Here is a 19,188-nt window from a genome sequence, read left to right on the forward strand (position 1 = left end):
GCAGAGCTGGATGTGTCCAAGTTTTTATCTAACAGGAATTAAAACTGGCTGTTACCTGATTCAAGATGCGTGACCCAGGAGAATTCTACTTTCAGTATGCTTAGATATTTTCAGGACTATGAACAGGCTCTTGCTATCTTTGGTTCAGAAGTTCCTAGTGTTCCACACAGGCCCAAAATCTGGCGGAGCTTCACAGAGGCTCGTCTTTGTAAGTTTTGTCTTGGATCCTGTCAAGCCTGTATTTCTGTTGTGAGACCTGCAGTTTGAGCATTGACAGCCGACCTAGGGGTGATACCCAAATGATTGCCTATATATACACATGCAAGTGAGCTGTAGCTCATGAAAGCTTATGCTCAAATAAATTTGTTAGTCTCTAAGGTGCCACAAGTACTCCTTTTCTTTTTGCAAATACAGACTAACACGGCTGCTACTCTGAAAATTGGTATCAGAGTAATCAAAATCTAGGTTTTAGATTCCATTTCAGACTGGATCAGCCACACTGAAGTAGAACAAAGATATACAGTTTCCTACATGCTAGATGCCCAATTTAAGGCATTTTTATTTAGTTCTGAGATAGCCCACGATGGACATTGTTGCAGGTATAGAAGCAGTCACCAACATATTCTGAACCCTTTGATAGCTCCTGTGGAGGCACTGGGACATGAAGCTTACTGCAAAGCTGCAGATGTATAGAACTATGGTTTTACCAACTTTATTGTAAGGCAATGAAGTGTAAACGTGGAGGAAGGCTGGGGAGTGACAGATTTATGGTTTTTTATTTTTGTCATCTTTCTCAGCTGCTCCACTTAAGTGGCAGGACAAGATCAGCAGCGAGGATATTCATAGCTGAACCCAGAAACCACCCCCATCAGCACTGCTTCAATTTTGGCAGTTTCTTGATAGGGACATATTATTAGGATGGAAGACCAGCGAATTGTGAAGTGTTTACCAAAGAATTCTGCTACATGGTGGGTGATCACAGGGTTACCAAAAGCTTTGATAGAGTGATAAGATTGCCAGTGACAGACAGTCTGAACAACCGAGCTAGAGATTGATCTTGGTGTGCTCCATATGCAAGAAGGCTGTCCCACTTTGGTATTTGCCTTGATGATGATGATGTGTGATGCTGCAATATCTGCCATCTTGACATTGGTTGAAGGAAAACATGCACAGAAAAGCCAAGAATGGACAGCATGCAGTAGAAACAGAGAGCAGAGAAACAAGTTAATTAGCAACCTCTAAAGGAAGTCAGAGTAGGTACTAAAAGCATGTTGGAGTTACTTTGAGAAGCTATGGATAGTTTCCTATCTTCCATCTAATGAAATTCAGTGTAAAGAGAATTTTCTTTATACGTGTTAGAGACCACGCGACAGGTAGCTCCTGCTGAAGAGTGGTGAAAACAAAATTCTATCAAACTCAAAATCTTTTCCCATTTGCAATGTTTCTTTGAAACTCTGCTATCATTGTATAATGTGAAATGCCATTTAGCATTGTTTAGGGTGTCTAATATGATCATAGGTGCAGATAGCTCCTGGAGGATGTAGAAAGCCTTATGTTATTAGGATGTAACTTGCTAGTACTTAAGGTCTTACCTTTTAAAAACTTATCTAAGCACTTCTTTAATTTAGAGTTTGACATGTTTGACATCCAGGGGTTGGCAACCTTCGACACGTGGCCCATCAGGGTAATCGGCTGGCCGCCATTTCCCACAGTTCCCGTTGCCCGGGAACGGCGAACCACAGCCACTGGGAGCTGCGGGGGCTGTGCCTGTGGACGGTCAATGTAAACAAAATGTCTTGCTGCCTGCCAGCGGATTATCCTGATGGGCCACTTGCCGATCCCTGTCCTGGTACATTCAGTATAATTCTTAAATATCACAAATGGTCTAATCTTCCTCTGAAATGTTGTACTTGATCTCTGAATGAATTTAGTACTCTATATGCTGTGATTTGGCTTTTAAAACACTGATAAGCAGTGTTATTTCATCTCTCAAAACACATGGTAGTTATTTTTATTAATTTTGCCTTAAAAACACCCAGCTGAAGATTTGCAAAAATTGAGTGACATCCAGATTAACACTTGGTGTCTGATGAAAATTTAGGGTAAATAATAGAGGAATATTGGCCGGGGGGAGTTGGGGGCGGAGGTTGTAGCATCTTTAGTTTAGTATTGGTAAACTGATGCATACCTGATTTTTCTCCTTTTTTAAAAAAAGGGGTTTGTTCAATTAAATAGAAGTAAATTGGTTTGTGATAGGTGGAATTGACCTATCACTTCAGCTGTTACACCACTTCTCTTTAATTTCTTTCTCTAGCAGAGAAGGTCATAGCTGTGAAGATGAGTTCTGAAGCCAAGCTTATGCCTTCAAAACAAATTCATTACTTTTTAATGCATTCTCTTTGTTTCTGAAGGCAGTCAGCCCTTGTTCATAAGGATTCATTGGAGAAATGTTAATGGAAAAGCTTTAAATTCCTCAGGATTGATGCAAAAATGTTTGATTGTACTATACCAAGTCAATATTAAGCATCATTTAACTCTTCTATATGTTTTTATTTTTTTCTTCAGTGCATCTCTCAAATCCCGTCTGCTGTTCTCTGCAACAGCCTCCTAAACTGTGCCTAATACTCTCTCTTACCCCAAACCCTGTTACCCTTCTCATACAACCCCCTGTTCTCAGCAGTTGCATATTTTGAACAGGAGTGGGTAATCCAGCAGACAGTGGATGGCTGAGTAGAGACCTTCTCTACCTATGTCTATGTAATACACTGGCAGAGTGTGGGTTATGTCCCCCTCTACTGGCTGTTCCTCTAGAAGGTAACAGCCGATCAGTGCTCCAGATAGTGGAATTACAACTTTAGTTGTTGACCCCACACAGTTTTGAAAATGGGCATCTCTGACTGTGCTCACTGCCTGCTCCTTTGTAAGCACCCATCCTTCAACATGCACATGTTCTGAATGTCCAACCAGCCCATTTGAAAATTGTCCACATATGCATTTGTTGTTTGCACCCAGGATGTACTTGTATATCAGGATTTATGCTCACACAAGCCTCTTATTCTTATGTGGTTTGTTTTTCTTACCTATCTCACAAGGGTTTTGTGCAGCTTACTGGGTAAATATGTGAGACACTTGCAGCGTTTCTAATAGAACCCAGGAGTTCTGGTTCCCAGTTCTGTGCTCTAACAGCTATACAACACTACCTTTCATGTGTCCATTTGATTATGTGGATCATAATTTTAGTTGATATCCGAGTTATACTTTTAAAAATAAGTAGGCTGCATCTCTGCTCAATAAGGAGAGAAATATTACTCACCAAACTACCATTAAAAGCCAGAGACTTTAGAAAAGTTTTCCTGGCAGTCATTTTAGTTTTAATTACTGAATAATCACCATTTCACATATATAATAGAATCTAGTGTGTCTCCATATAATCTCACAAATTGTGGCCTCAAGGCCAGCATGACAGCTTCATGGTATTGTACTGTAGTTGCCCACAGGGAGTCTGAGTTTGTGTCCTGACTGAGTTCACTGTTGAGTGCTCTGGTGGGCAAGGACAAGAAATGTAATATGTGGACACAGTGTTCTCAGCCCTTGTGGAGGGGTAAGTATCTCATATCACTGTCCACTGAATATGTCTGGCCAAACACAGGAGTAGCTTTGGACAGGTGATTGAAGGAGCCACCACATCCAGCTTTCTTCACTCTTAGGCAAGGTCAGAGCAATGCAGAATCTTTGGAAGGGCATAGAAGAAGAAGGATTCCAGCAGATCATGTCTAGAAGATGTCATAATCAACAGTATCAGTACTACATAATGATGCTATTGCATTTAATGCTTTGGGTTCTTTATGAAATATAGCTGGTCATGGAAAAATGATTCTTAAACTTTTATTTTGTGCTCTTTTTTCTGCGTTTTTAGATCGTTTGAAAGAAGCAATAGATGATGCTAACAAGGCTGTTGAGTTAGACCCTTTGAACCCTGTAAGTAATAGTGACATGAACTGGCCCCTAATACACACTGGACATGGTTTTATTCATATGTAATTTTCCTTTGTTCTGGAAATTGTGCACAAAGTTAGTCTGTGCTAACATATCCTATTCCTGGTTTCAGAGTAGCAGCCGTGTTAGTTTGTATCCGCAAAAAGAACAGGAGTACTTGTGGCACCTTAGAGACTAACAAATTTGTTAGAGCATAAGCTTTCATGGGCTACAGCCCACTTCATCTGATGCATAGAATGGAACATATAGTAAGAAGATATATATATACATACAGAGAAGTTGGAAGTTTCCATACAAACTGTAAGAGGCTAATTAGTTAAGATGAGCTATTATCAGCAGGAGAAAAAAACTTTTGTAGTGATAATCAAGATGGCCCATTTAGACAGTTGCCAAGAAGGTCTGAGGATACTTAACTTAGGGAAATAGATTCAATATGCGTAATGACCCAGCCACTCCTATCCTATCATATCTTATTCCTGTTACCTCATTTTTCCCCTTGAGACTTTGTGCTGATTTGCTTGTCTCATCCACTTGTTATAGCTTATCTCTTAGGCTGTAAAGCCTGATTAACAAAGATATTTTGGTGCCTAAACCCAAGATTTAGGCCATCAAGTGCCTGTTTTAGGTTTCACTGAGATCCACAAAACCTCCACTCAGCTGCCATCTAGCCCAGTAGGCATATAAAGTTGGTGCCTACATTTTCTGGGTAAGAGTTCCCTAGGTGCCTATGTCTCTGCCTCTGGGCATGTGCACTGCTGCCTCCCTCTAGGCATCTGGATACCGGTCTCCTGCAAAGCCACAGAGTGATCCAGAAACCACGGGAAGATAGGCACCCCTCTGCCTGTGTCACCTGTGGAGCACAATCTGGTAGATGTACTCAGAGGCTGCTTACTGGATCAGGTCCCATTCAAAATGTCGTGTGTGATTCTATGCACATGCTAACCAACCTTACAATGTTTAACTCAGTGGTTAGAGAACTGTCCTGAGATGTGGGAGACCCGAGTTCAGTTCCCTCCTCTGCCTCATGGAGAGAAGGGATTTGAATAGGGGTCTCCCACATCTCTCAGGAAAATATCCTAATCACTGAGCTATGTGGTGTTCTGATTTGAGGCTACCCAGTGTCTCTTGCTGAAGCTATTCCAATTTGGATAAATACTTAAATCATCACTGAAAAAGAGAGAGACTCTATAGCTGGGTGGTTAGGGCACCCAGCTGGGAGGTGGAAGACCTACAGACCATTCCCAGGCCCGCCGACAGCAATTCCAGGCCCTAGGGCCAGGGCCAGAGCCGACCCTGTGGGGGCGGAGCCCAGGGCGAATCCATCACTTCCTGGACTGCCCGTCACTCCCAGGTGCACGTGACCGCTCCAGGCCCCACTCTTTTGTGGGGGGCTCCAGGCCGGCACGATTGGCCAGTGTGGTTGCACGCATAGGAGCCCTCAGGCCCGCCCGGGCCCCTGGGCAATTGCCCCATTTCCCGCCCCCCCCAGTCAGCGAGCCTGGCCATTCCCGTGCTGCAATGGTTAAGTATTTATCAAAAGTGGAACAGTTTGAACAGGAGAGATTGAAGGAGCCCGACATCATAAGAACATAAGAAGGGCCCTACTGGGTCAGACCAAAGGTCCATCTAGCCCAGTATCCAGTCTTCTGACAGTGACCAGTGCCTGGTTCCCCAGAGGGAATGAACAGAACAGGTAATCATCAAGTGATCCATCCCCTGTCGCTCACTCCCAGCTTCTGGCAAACAGAGGCTAGGGACACCATTCCTGCCCATCCTGGCTAATAGCTATTGATGGACCTTCCTCAATGAATTTATCTAGTTCTTTTTTGAACCCTGTTATGGTGTTGGCCTTTACAACATCCTCTGGCAAGGAGTTCCACAGATTGACTGTGCGTTATGTGAAGAAATACTTCCTTTTATTTGTTTTAAACCTGCTGTCTATTAATTTCATTTGGTGACCCCTAGTTCTTGTGTTATGAGAAGTAGTAAAAACACTTTCTTATCTACTTTCTCTTCACCAGTCATGATTTTATAGACTTCAATCATATCTCCTCTTAGCTGTCTCTTTTCCAAGCTGAAAAGACCCAGTTTTATTAATCTCTCTTCATACAGATGCCTTTCCATACCCCTAATCATTTTTGTTTCCATTTTCTGGACCTTTTCCAATTCCAGTATATTTTTTTTGAGGTAGGGTGACCACATCTGCACCTCTGCAGTTTTCAAGAGGTGGGGGTACCATGGATTTATATAGAGGCAACATGATATTTTCTGTCCTATTATCTATCCCTTTCTTAGTTATTCACAGCATTCTGTTTGCCTTTTTGACTGCCGCTGCACATTGAGTGGATGTTTTCAGAGAACTATCCACAAGATGTCTTTCTTGAGTGGTAGCAGCTAATTTAGGCCCCATCATTTTATATGTATATAGTTGGGATTATGCTTCCCAATGTGCATTACTTCGCATTTATCAACACTGAATTTAATCTGCGATTTTGTTGTCCAGTCACCCAGTTCTGAGAGATCCTTTTGCAGCTCTTCGCAGTCTGCCGGGGTCTTAACTATCTTTTAATAATTTTGTATCATCAGAATATCCCCAGCTCAGTGGTTAAGAACATGTTTTGGGGTGATGTGGAAGAACCCTGTTTAAATACTTCCCCGCCCTCAGGTGGAGGGGAAAATTGAACCTGGGTCTCCCCCGTCCTAGATGAGCGTTCTAATCACTTGCATTACAAGGTGTGGGGTAAAGGCAGCACAACTATCATCATATATTCCTCTGGTTATTTTGTGTGGAGAGGAAGGCACCTAAGTCATTCTCACAAGAAAAGACTCAGGCCCCTAAGCTGCCTAACTCCAAGGAAGGTTTCCCCAGTTGCGGATCACTAAGCAGAAATAGGTGCCTTTCTTTAGTCTAGGCTTACGTGCCTATCTCCAGGAGAGGGGTGGGGTTTAGGGCAAACCCCTTTCCGCAGCATCTCCCATTGGCTAGTTTAGGCAGCTCCATGCCTAGTGTACTGGCTTGTATGGATTCCAATCTTAAGCACCTCTCCTTTCCCCATTCATTGTACAAGGAGTCTAAGCACCTAACTCAGACTTTGTGGATTGCAATGTTGCTCCTGTGATTTTTCTAAGGGCCTAAAAGCTAGGCTTAACAATGCTTAAGTCCCCTTGTGGTGCTGGGCCCTAGCTTTTTGGTGTAGGAACTGTCAAATTTGACGTATATGAAAGAGCCTGCATCTTAGTATGTGCCTCCATGCAGCATTGTTTTTTAACTTGTGACATTACAGTTGGGAGGTATTTGTGTAAAATGTTGGGAATATTTTAAGTGACAAATTGAGTGGTATTTTGGAAAATGTCTCTGTATAGCTCAATATTTTAAAACTGGGCTGGAACAACATCACGTTTACTTAAGCAACAATGGGGCCAATGGTGCAGCTCTTCCACTTATTGCTCTGACAGAATCAAGGCCACTTTGAATAGTACAGAATGTTTTTAAAGAGTATTATTAATATTTGTTGTTTAACATTTATATTATGGTAGCACCTACAGGCTGAGACATTCTGTTCAGGATATCCAGAACTGTAAGCCTCTCTGCTACCCCTCTGCCTCAGCAAGTGAGAGTTTAGCTGATGCTAAGCTTCGTCAGCTCTCTGATACACCAGTCTGTCTGCCTCTTTGAGACTGTGCCAATCTAAACCTTGCTTTGCAGGTAACAGTGAAACCTCAGTTTCTTAATTCCCCAGAGACGTCTCCCTAGTCCCTCTCACTGGACATTCACAGAAATTACTGAGTTTGCTACCTCTAAAGAGGCAGAGCACACACCAACCTGTTAGGTTAGTTGAAGACTCACACTACACTTTAATATACAGCTCTGACATGGTTTTGTAACAAAACAAGAATAAGTTGGTGATGGGTTCGGTCACAGAGACCCCTTTGGGACTGTCACCTGGTGTGCTGAGACTACCTCTGAGCCTGTTTTCTCTGCCAGTTTGGGCCTCCAGAACCCTGCCTTGTTGAGCCAGACGTACCAGTCTGCTCCAGCACAGACCCAGGGTTTGAACCATGTGCCCCAAAGCTGCAGACTTAACTGAAAACAGCTTAGGAAGTGCTCCTATCTCTAGCACCCAGATACCCAGCTCCCACTGGGATCCAAATCCCAAATAAATCCATTTTACTCTGTATAAAGCTTATACAGGGTAAACTCATAAATTGTCTGCCCTCTATAACGCTGATAGAGAGATATGCACAGCTGTTTGCTCCCCCAGGTACTAATTACTTTGGGTTCAATAATAAACAAAAGTGATTTTATTAAGTACAAGAAGTAGGATTTAAGTGGTTCCAAGTAAAAACAGACAGAACAAAGTAAGTTACCAAACGAAATAAAATAAAACACGCAAGTCTAAGCCTAATACATTAGGAAACTGATTACAGATGAAATCTCACCCCAGAGATGTTCCAGTAAGCTTCTTTCACATATTGGATCCTTCCTAGTGTGGGTCCAGCAATCACTTCTAACCCTGTAGTTACTGTCCTTTGTTCCAGTTTCTTTCAGGCATCTCTTTGGGGTGGAGAGGCCATCTTTTGGGCCAGCTGAAGACAAAATGGAGCAGTTTCCAGGGCCTTTTATATTCTCTCTTGTGGGCAAAAATCCCTTTGGTCTCCTGTAGAAAATCACAGCAAAAAGATGGAGTTTGTAGCCACCTGGGCAAGTCACATGTCCATGAATGATTCAGCTTTTTGCAGGCTGACGCCATTGTTTACATGTTAGTTTGAATGTTCCCAGGAAAGCTCAGATGTGGTTTGGCATCTCCAAAGTCCATTGTCAGTTAAGCGTTTTGTAATTGAGCATTTACTGAGAATAGTCCTTTCTCAAGAAGCTGACCAAATGCTTCACTGAGGCTACTTAGAATCAAACACATTGAGATACAAGTACGTAGCCAATATTCATGACTTCAAATACAAAAATGATACACACATCCTGACAGCACAGTCATAACCAGCAAACTACAACCTTTCCATAGACATCCCAGTTGACCTCCTCTGTACAAGACCTGGTGCAACCATAGGACCCTGGTTGCAACAATGATCTATACGGTCACAGTTCATGTCAATAACATCACAAAGTTTATTATTACATAATAGAAGTTTAGGTGATACCAAACAAAAGAAAAAAGACAGGCCTGGTTACAAATAAAACAAAATAACACGCTTTCTAATTACTAAAACTTAATTTTATCATGTTACAATCTTTGCCTAAGCAGATTTTCTTACTTCCATCAAGTTACCAGCACCTCAAGCCCTTCAGTCTAGGGGATCCAACTTTCTCAGGCTTGAGGGTGCTGTACCCTATGTCCTCTAAGTGATGGATAACTAAAATGTGTTTTTTTGCTTCCCTTACATTACCCAAAGCCTGTCTCTTGCCTGAAGAGCCAGGAAGGTGCCCTGGTGTGCTCACTAAGTTGTCTCCTCTGCTTGTTAGCTTGATTGCTTTGTTTACTTTATATGTAAATGTACTTTCATTGTCCTGTGCCTGTAATTAAGCCAGTCAGACAGGTAAGTCCACATTCCTTTGTCCAGGCTTGGTGCAGTCACTGCCTCCCAAACACACTTTAAGAACATATTTCCAGCACACACACACAACCCATAGATAATCCCACAATAATTTTCAGGACCAGTGCATCATCAGTTTACATATGATTCCTTCCCTGACACTTTTAGGTACATATTATGACAGCAGAGGGTTGGCCCTCTGCCAGTGGGCATTGAGGGGCTCTTAGGGTCACACAGGCCTTAACCAAGTAGGGCTCCTTTGTGCTAGGCTCTGTACAAACAAATAGCAAATGACAGCCACTGCCCCAAAGAGCCTGCAGTCTGAAAGACAAATATAACATGTGGATGGAACAAACAAGTCAAGGGAACACATCAAAGAGAGAAATGGGGTAACCAACAACAGAGTGTTTTAGCACAGTCTAGCTGTGTGCATAATTTTTAGCCAATCAACAGCAGTATTCATAACTTTTCACCTTGCTTTACTGTTATCAGATGGCAGTTTTCTGTATGGTCTGTTGCTTCTGTATAACTGTCACAGCAGAGCTGGAAGTTTTATTTTTAAAACAAGAGACATTGGTCTTGGGAAAATGTTTTGTTACAATTTATTTCTGTTATCTGTATTCTTTTGGTAGGTAATTAATGTATTTGATGGATGTTACTGCAATGACCGTTGCTTGCTGTATCATCATCAGTGACCTGCTTCATTCTCATTGCATTAGAGAGCAGATCTGGTCTGTGTTTCAGCCAGAGATCAGCTGTTCATACTTCCCATTTTTAAAACTATACCTTGCTGTTAATGAGATAGTTTCCAACAGTTTTGATAAACTCTAAGTTTTATCAGTAATGAAGGGGTAGTACCCACAGTGTAGTAAAATTCAAACAATGGTGACATACAGAAGTGTTCATAAGAACTCTAAGGCTCTGATACAACCTTTATGCAGTAGTCTGAGTTTAGAGGCTGCGAGCAAAATTGTGCCTCATAAAGGCATAGCCATACAGAGAATGAGAGGAGGAGGTGCATCACCTGAGCAAGAGCAACTTTGTAAGGTATAATGTGCATCTACTTTTACTCTGCTAGTAGAAAAGGTGCTTCCCATGGTGTTAGTGTTGCATCATGCCTCTCTAGTCTGCCCAGACATATACCGTCTGCTGGTAATAACTAACTAGCTGTGCTAGCTCAGACCCCTTAACTACAGAGAAATTGGAAGGAGAGGCCCCTTGTTCCCATTCTCTTTTTTAGTGTAGCCATAATTTAGTCCTGAGTAGTCTTCCAGGATATAGAAAACTGAAGTCACTGTTACTCTTTCTATTTTCTAGGATGTATATTGTGTTCGTGCTCTTGTTTGGAACACAATGAAAGAAAAGAAGAAAGCGCTTTTTGATTTAAACTGCAGCCAGAAGCTAAAGCCTTGTCATATTTCCACTTTGATCATAAAGGGAATTATTAAAAATTCTCTTATGGCAACAGGGGATCCACAGTTTTTAGGGAAGAATAAAGATCATGAAAAGGTAAGTGACATCTGGTTTAACTTATCTGTCTCATATTGTGTTAAAAAAAAAAAAAAAAGGACTGTGGCTCAGACATGGGACCGAACTGAGCCGTGGTGAAAGCAGAGGAAGCTCTTTTATTGCTGTCAGTGCTAATTCTGAGGCTGAATTTGGTCCTATATTGTTGACTACTTAAGATAGAGCATTCCCCTTCCCACCTTTCAGTCCTGATTCTGCATCTTCTCTGCAGTATCTACAAATACTTGGTTCTAAAAAACAAACCCTACCAAAAATGAAATGCTCCACAACCCACACACATTCTTTCCCTAGGGAGAAGATGAGAAAACAACATGTGACAGATACTAATCATGTCACTTAATGCATTAGTAGAAGGTGCTCAGATACTGCAACAATGAGCCACGGTGTCAGAACCGACACAGAACAGAACAGGTACATAAAAAGAAAATATATAGTTGCTGCTGAGTGGGACATATTGAATTCTCATTCCTGGCCACGCTCCTTTTCTGGGCAGCACCATCCACTTTTTGAACATACTTTACTTACTATGATGTTGTAATATGGGGTCTTTGTCTGTTAGTGACCCCTTATGGCAAAATGGGGAGCTACACCAACCTGGCTCCATCCCCCTTATGCCACCACACCCAATTCCATGTTTATCAAGTCCTTGTTATGACTCGACCCCTCCTGACTGCGTTCTCAGTAGTCTCTGTCAGAATGGTCATTATCATCATCATGTTCCTATTACGCTTCTGGTGTTTAGGTTAGTGATGAAGCTCCTCCGCTTCTGTCCGTTTCTGGCAAATCTTTCAGTCGTTCCCCAGCTGTGCCCCAGGTTTTTCAGCTCGGCTTCCACAGCTCTTCGCCATGTTGTTTTCGGGCGGCCTCATTTTCACTTGCCTTCAGGTGTCCATCTTATTGCTACTCTGGTGATGGAATCAGTTTCTATCCGAAGCACATGACCAATCCCTCTCCAACACCTCCTGGCAGTGATGGTGGTCAGATCCTCTTGGCTGCACTGTGTCAATAGATCTTAGTTTGAGATTGTTCTGGGCCAAAAGGTATGGAGGATTTTTCTGAGGCAGGTTGTATGGAACGAAGACAGTTTGGACATGTCATACTTTCTCATTCCCCAGCATTCTGCACTATAAAGGATAACTTGAATGCAGAATTGTTCAAGGTAAATCCTAAATTAGCAGCATCTATCCTGGCCCCTCTATTTACATCAGTCTGGGAAAGGGAGAAAGTGCCAGATGAGTGGACCAATGGGGTTATAGTGAAGATACCAAAGAAAGGAACTCTCAGCGATTGTAATAACTGGCATGGTATCACACTTTTATCTGTACCAAGCAAAGTATTGTGTAAGATCATAGTCCAGCGTATATCAGAGGCAGTTGATAGCATTCTCAGAAAAGAGCAAGCTGGTTTCCAGAAAGCGTGTGGATGCACAGACCAGATCTTCACTCAACAAAACATAATAGAACAGTGCTTAGAATGGCAACGGTAACTCTACATAAATTCCATAGACTTTGAGAAGGCTTTTGATAGCATACACAGGACAGCCTATGGTACATTCTGCGGGCATATGAAATTCCTTTCCATATAATCAATGTCAGCAAAAGCTTCTATTCCAACTTTACATGTGGTGTTGATCACAGTGAGCTCAGTTTTGAAGTCAAAACAGGAGTACATCAGGGTGTGTCATGTCTGCAATCCTCTTCAACATTGCCATTGACTAATCGAGTAATGCGGCATACAACAGAAGACATGCCAAGAGGCATTAAAGGGACACTCTTCTCATTCCTTGAATACCTGGCCTTCGCAGATGATGTCGCTCTCCTATCACATACCCTACACCATATACAAGAAAAAACAACTCGACTCAATGCATTCAGCCAGCAAATTGGACTGAAAATCAATTGCAATAAGACAGATATCATGACCTTTAATATTGCCTCACCATCACCAGAGGTACGGATAGAGGATTATGTTCTCACCAATGTAGAAACATTCACATACTTGGGCAGCACCATCAGCCAGGGTGGTGGAACAAGCCAGGACATCCGGAACAAAATCAATAAAGCCAGGAACACCTTCAGGAACTTAAATATAGTCTGGAAATTATCAACATACAACACCAAAACCAAACTCAAGATTTATCAGAGCTGCGTACTTTCAGAATGGTAGGGAGTTAGAAATGCCAAGGCTCTAGCAAGGGCTAATCAGCCCTATGTCTCCTGGCTTTAACTTAAGGGCCTTCTCCAAAAGTTACTGGCTGGAATAAGTAGGCTCAGGGTTCAGGCTCAGGGTCCTTGTTTGGAACAGCCAGAACCAGTCCTTCTCAGTCCCTTGCTGTTACCTGAACTGCTTCCTACCTCTCCTCCTCTGTAGGCTTCCTCAGCCTCTTGTCCTGCATCTCCTTCTTTGGAGTGTTGGCTTCTCAGACAGTTTCTCACAGTCTGCTGGAGGGGTTCTCTTTGCAGTCCCACTGCCTCTCTAGCAGCCACCACACCCTCTTACTTTGCAGCCCTCTTGTCCTTACAGCTGCTATGGGACTTAGTCAGGTCTGGCTGAGCAGGCAGGCAGGTGCTTCGTTACTCTTTAGCTGGTGAACCATGATGGGGTGTATAGACCCCATGACAGGTATCCTTGGCTGACAAGAGGTTACACATTTTTTTACTGCCACAACCATCTCCAAAAGAAGAAGGAAGCCATTGTTGATCCTGTGATGAATGTAGCTCTTCAAAGGAGATTTTTTTCTTTCTTAAATTCTGAAGTTGATAAGAAATCCATGATAATTTGTCAGGATGCATTGGTGTGATGAGCCACTGCATTTTGAACTGATTAAACTCTGGAAAGTTGGGATTTAGAGAGAACGTAAAAGATGAAATGATACTAGGCAAAGGGAGATGAAAACTTGAATATGAGGTTTTTTCCAAGGAGTGGTCAAAATATTTTCTGATGTGGAAGTTGTTTCAGAGGAGATAAGAGGAATACTTACAAACTTAGGAAAGGTGGAAGATAAGAGGACTGAAGATGAATTTAAGTTCCTAAGAACTGGGGGTGAGTCTTAGTTTCTGGCAATAGGACTGAATGTACTATTTGATTTTTGAAGAGGAGGAGTGAAATGATGGAGGGTGTTCTTATAGAGAATTTGTGGGATATAAATATTTGAAATGTTAAATAGAAATAAATTATAATGGAACAAAGAAATGATGAGGTTAATACAGGCTTATAGTAAACAGCCAAAGCAGTAAAAGGGATCTGCAGTTGAATGTTATCTGCATGGAAGTGATATTCAAATTTGAATTCAGAAAACAGTTGAACAATGGAAAGGAGATATTGAAGAGGAGACTAGGAGATGAATACTGGACTACTTAAAAATGGGAGAGGAGGAAAGCATAGAAAATGTAATGTATTTTTTAAAAGCATTGCATTGAAAACAGCTAACATTTTTATATGTAGTGTGACAAAGCTCTGTCCTTGCCTCTGTGGGTCCCGCGTTTCCTGGTGGATTTAGCTAGCCTCAGAGGCTCACTGTGACCCTCCACGTAACCCTTCTTTCTCTAGAGACAAAGGTCACAGTCTACTGAGCCATTTTCATCATAAGCCAGCAAGGGAGGTGGAGAAATTATCCTTCCTTGCACAGTCTTTGTTGTCTCCCAGTCTCAGTGATTAATCAGGGGGCAAAGGTGGGGGGGAGCCCAGGCCCACCCTCTACTCCAGGCTCCAGCCCAGGGACCCTAATAGTATCAGTACCCTATGGTAGCTGACCTTTTAGAAACATTACATGTACAATTCCCTGGGCTACTTCCCCCACAGCAGCCCTCACTTCCTCAAGCTCCACTTCGCCCTTAACTCAGGGCCTCCTTCCTTGTGCCTGATATGGTGTGTACTACTCAGCCTCTCCAACAGCACAGCTTCCTTCCACAGCTCCTGACATGCACACCCAGCTGACTAACTGGGAGGCTTTTAACTAGTTTCAGCCAGCCTTTGATTGGCTTCAGGTGTCCCAATCAACCTAGCATTCTCCCTGCCTTCTGGAAAGTTCTTAATTGGCCCCAGGTGTCTTAATTGACCTGGAGCAGCTTCCATTTCACTTAACCTGGTACCAGGGATTTGTTTAGCCTGGAGCTAATATATCTATCTCCCACTACTTTTCTATAGCCATCTGGCCTTGCCCCGTCACAGTAGACTTACATTTACTGAGCATGATATGTGCAACGTAACTCATTTAGCAAAATAGCATTAAAGGAATGTTAAAGATATGCTCAAGCCCACAAAGTAAAGGAAATGATCTGTTAAGTATCAAACATGTCAGTTCCATCACAGCATACCACATTAAGAGAAAGTGCTCTTATTTGATTTGATAGTTGAGGATTAATCCTCTGCTGATTCCCCCTCTCCCCCCACCATTTCTTTAGTGTTCTTAGAGTAGAACCATAGTTTTCTTTCAATATAATTTGTACTAGGTGTCAATTCTTTGAATGATGCAGTGTGTGAATCTGTTTGTTTTAGTTTAGAAATTAAAGTTGGGTCTGTATACAAATCACAGGATAACATTTTCAGAAGTGCCTAAGACACTTATATGCAGTGTTGTTATAGCTGTATTATTCCTACAGTATTGCCAACGTCAAGAGATCAAAAATCATGAGTCAGACTCCCCAAAATCATGAGATTGGCCTAAAAATCATGACATTTTTAAAAAAGGATGATATTGTGTTTTTTAGGTCAGTCTCTTGATTTTTGAACTCCCCCTGCCCATCCCCAAGGCACGTGCATGTGACAGTTAGTGTTGCCCACTCTCTCACATGTACTGGATAAGATGATTTTTGGCTCCTGTTGCAGGAGCGCTCCCTTCCCCTCCCCATATCTGCCCATCTCCTGCTCAGCAATTAGTCCTGTCTCCCAGTCCCCCATTAATTCTCTTCCCACCCAACCCCCCTTAATTCAGCCCCCGCCAGTTCAGTCCCCCAGTTCCCATCATCACCACCCCATCAGTTCAGCCCACCTACCCCATCGACCCCCACAGCCCTCAGTTCACCCTCCCAGCACTCACCTCATCTGCTCAGAACCTGACATCAATACAGCCTCCCCACTCCATCAGCTTTTACCTCTCTGCAGCCCTCTTTAGGGTTCTTCACCTTCCCCATGCCTGGGAGAGGGGACTCCACATGCGCTGCAGTGGAGTCCCCTCTCATACTTCCCAGGCTGGCAGGGGAGCAGCAGCCCTGGGGCTGACAGCTGGAGTGGAGCCCCAGCCGTGCTTGGGGCAGCTGACAGAATTTCTCAGTAAAATTAAGGCTCACTTTTATAATTCTCAAATGTCAGGATTTATTTTTCATTGGAGTCCGTCCCTTATTTGAGGGTTGGCCTTCCCCCCTTCTGTCTCAGATGAAGTTTCTCTTCCCTGCTGGGGTTTAGCCACACTGTCTCTTGTTAGTTTGATAGCTTTGTTTATCTGATATGTAAATGAATTCTCATTGTCTTTCAAAGTACTTTGGAAGGAGAAACCACATTCTTCTACCAGTGCTTGCTCATGTCGATTCCAATTAGGTGTGCGTGTGCTGCATGCACAGTGTCAGAAGGTTTTTCCCCTAGCAGCACCTGTCGGGTTGGCTGTGGAATCCCCTGGAGTGGCGCCTTCATGGCGGTGAATATAGGTCCCTGCCGACCCACCGCCTCCTCAGTTCTTACTTACTGCCAGTGACGGTCGTTGGAACTGCAGTTGCTTGCTCTCGTAAGTGCTCCCCTAATTTGTAGTCTTAGCTTAGTTTTTGTAAATATCTAAAGTTCTTAGTTAGTAGTGTTAATTGTCAGTTGTTGTAGGAGTGGGGGCTTTCCCCCACTCCAAATTACTGTTCCCCTTTGGAGTTTGGGGCACGCCTCGATCCCAAGAGTTTGAGCCCTGCGGAACCTTCACGACTCTTGTCTCAAGTGTCTCGGGGAGGCGCACCAAACAGACCAGTGCAAGATCTGCAAAGGGTTCTGTCCAAGGATGAAGAAGGACCTCAGGCTCAAACAGATCCTGTTGGAGACAACCCTTCATCCTAAACCATCCCCAGGCCGGCAGGACCCGGCACTGAGCTCCTCCATGCAGAGTGCCCCGGCCTCCATGCATGAGACGGTGCCAGGGAAGGACTCTGGCCATAGAGACACTCAGCACCGATGCTCCACAGCACTGAAGGCAGCATGGCACCGCTCTCATTCCCTGGTGCCGCATATGCATCAAACAAAGACAAACGGGGTGCTTGCCCACGCTGAGAGCTGCCACATAGGATAGTGCTGCTGGAGTGTGTGCTACGCAGGAGCACCCGGCGCCGACAGCAAGGAGTCGGCACCATCAACTTTGGCCCTGCAAGGGGGGCCGTTGAGTCTGGTGCCAGTGAATTCTCCTGAGCCTGAGTGCCAGGTAGAGGACCAGAACTCCCCTCCAACCCAGACACTTTTGAGGCCACTCGGGACTTGATTGCCATGACGGCTCCACAGTACCCTGCCAGTCGAAATAGACCTCTGGCGCTGCAGTGATGATGAGATCACCATCCCCCAGGCTTTGCTCCCTGTGGCACCGCTTCGCACAGCACCAGTCTCCATCTCCATCTCTGTAGCGCCGGTCCCCAACTCTGTCTCTCTGTGCCCTGGTGCTACTGCGGCACCATCCCAGCAGCACCATTCCCTGGCACCGGCCATGTGGCACGGCTCTCCATCACGGCACCACTCTCCGGCACCACACTCACGGCATCCATCCATGGCACTGCTCTGCTGGGCACCGGTGTGGTCTTCGCACTCCAGATCCACATCGTTGGACTCGGAGGCGGAGTCCTACTACTCACGGCGCAGCCGACGCAGGTCGGACCGTCACAGGAGGCAGGAGATGGGGGTGGTACCATGGCAAGTGCAGTGGCAGGGGCTTGTGCAGTGGGCTTTTTGGACACTTTGGGCCTATCACCAAGCCCAGGGCACTTACTCCAGGGGCTCGCACTCGGTGGAATCAGAACTGTGAGTGCCCCCAACAGCTGCAAGTTGTCCCACTCCTTGAGGTTGAGAGACAACATCAGTGTGGGCTAAACAGATGCATCCAGATCCTGACCTGTCACCGGCACCGAGGCCGCAGTCAGCGCCGAGGACCACGTACGAAGCAAGACGCTTCCAGGGATCCGGAGGTCCAGGAATGCCCTGTGCCTCCTCTGGCCTCATTGGCATCCTCCCCAGACAAAGTGGTGGCGGGGACTTCCTCCTCCAGACTGCCCCCGATTGACAGTCGAGTGCACCAGGACCTGCTGTGCAGGGTGGCTTGCAAGATGGGGCTGCAGGCTGGGGAGGTAGTTGAGCCAGAGGATCCAATGGTGGACATCCTGGCCCCAGAGAGGCCATCAAGGGTGACTTTGCCCCTCATTAAAACAATCCAAGCCACCACTAAAACTCTGTGGCAGACCCTGCCTCCATTTCCCTGACTGCAAAAAGAGTGGAAAGAAAGTACTTCTTCCCCTTTCAGGGGTACAAGTACTTGTTTACTCACCCGCAGCCCTGCTTGTTGGTGGTGGCCGCAGTGAATGAGCGAGAGAGGCAGGGTCACCAGGGTCCAACCCCAAAGTCCAAGGACTCTAAAAAGCTGGACCTCTTTGGCTGGAAAGTCTGCTTGATTGGGGGGGCTCCAGCTCAGGATCGCCAACCAACAGGCAATCCTGAGTAGATACAATTTCAATTCATGGAACTCCATGTTGAAATTCAAGGAGCTAATACCTATGGAGTCCAGGGCAGAGTTTGGGGCCATAGTGGATGAGGGCAAGGCAGTGGCATGGACCTCTTTACAGGCCTCACTGGACGCTGCGGACTCGGCTGCACCCACCCGTCCTCAGGCATTGCCACGAGGAGAAGCTCATGGCTTCAGGCGTCGGGGCTTTCCCCAGAGATGCAATAGACACTGCAGGACCTGCTATTTGATGGCACAGGTCTTTTTACGGAGCAAACAGACTCCAAGCTACACAGCCTAAAGGATTTGCAGGCTACACTAAAATCATTGGGTGTGCATACCCCTGCTATCCAACACAAATACTTTAAGCCGCAGACCACGCAGCACTTCTGTCCTCCCCTGCGCAGGCGGGACTTTTCAAGGAAGCGTGGCAGGAATGGCTGGTG

The 19,188-nt window shown here is 44.5% G+C and overlaps 1 protein-coding gene across 9 annotated transcripts in view; it reads left to right on the plus strand.

The window, feature by feature from the left end:
- LOC125630330 (uncharacterized) overlaps positions 1 to 19,188 on the plus strand; it is a 101,588-nt gene that overhangs the window by 13,411 nt on the left and 68,989 nt on the right. For all 9 annotated transcript variants that reach the window (XM_048836094.2, XM_075124426.1, XM_075124427.1 and 6 more), the window contains 2 exons: positions 3,917 to 3,978; positions 10,861 to 11,052. In XM_048836094.2, coding sequence (XP_048692051.1) covers positions 3,917 to 3,978; positions 10,861 to 11,052 — 254 coding nt within the window. The remainder of the gene's footprint in view (positions 1 to 3,916; positions 3,979 to 10,860; positions 11,053 to 19,188) is intronic.

This window comes from Caretta caretta, chromosome 1, assembly GCF_965140235.1.
Source record: "Caretta caretta isolate rCarCar2 chromosome 1, rCarCar1.hap1, whole genome shotgun sequence".
NCBI lineage: Eukaryota > Metazoa > Chordata > Testudines > Cheloniidae > Caretta > Caretta caretta.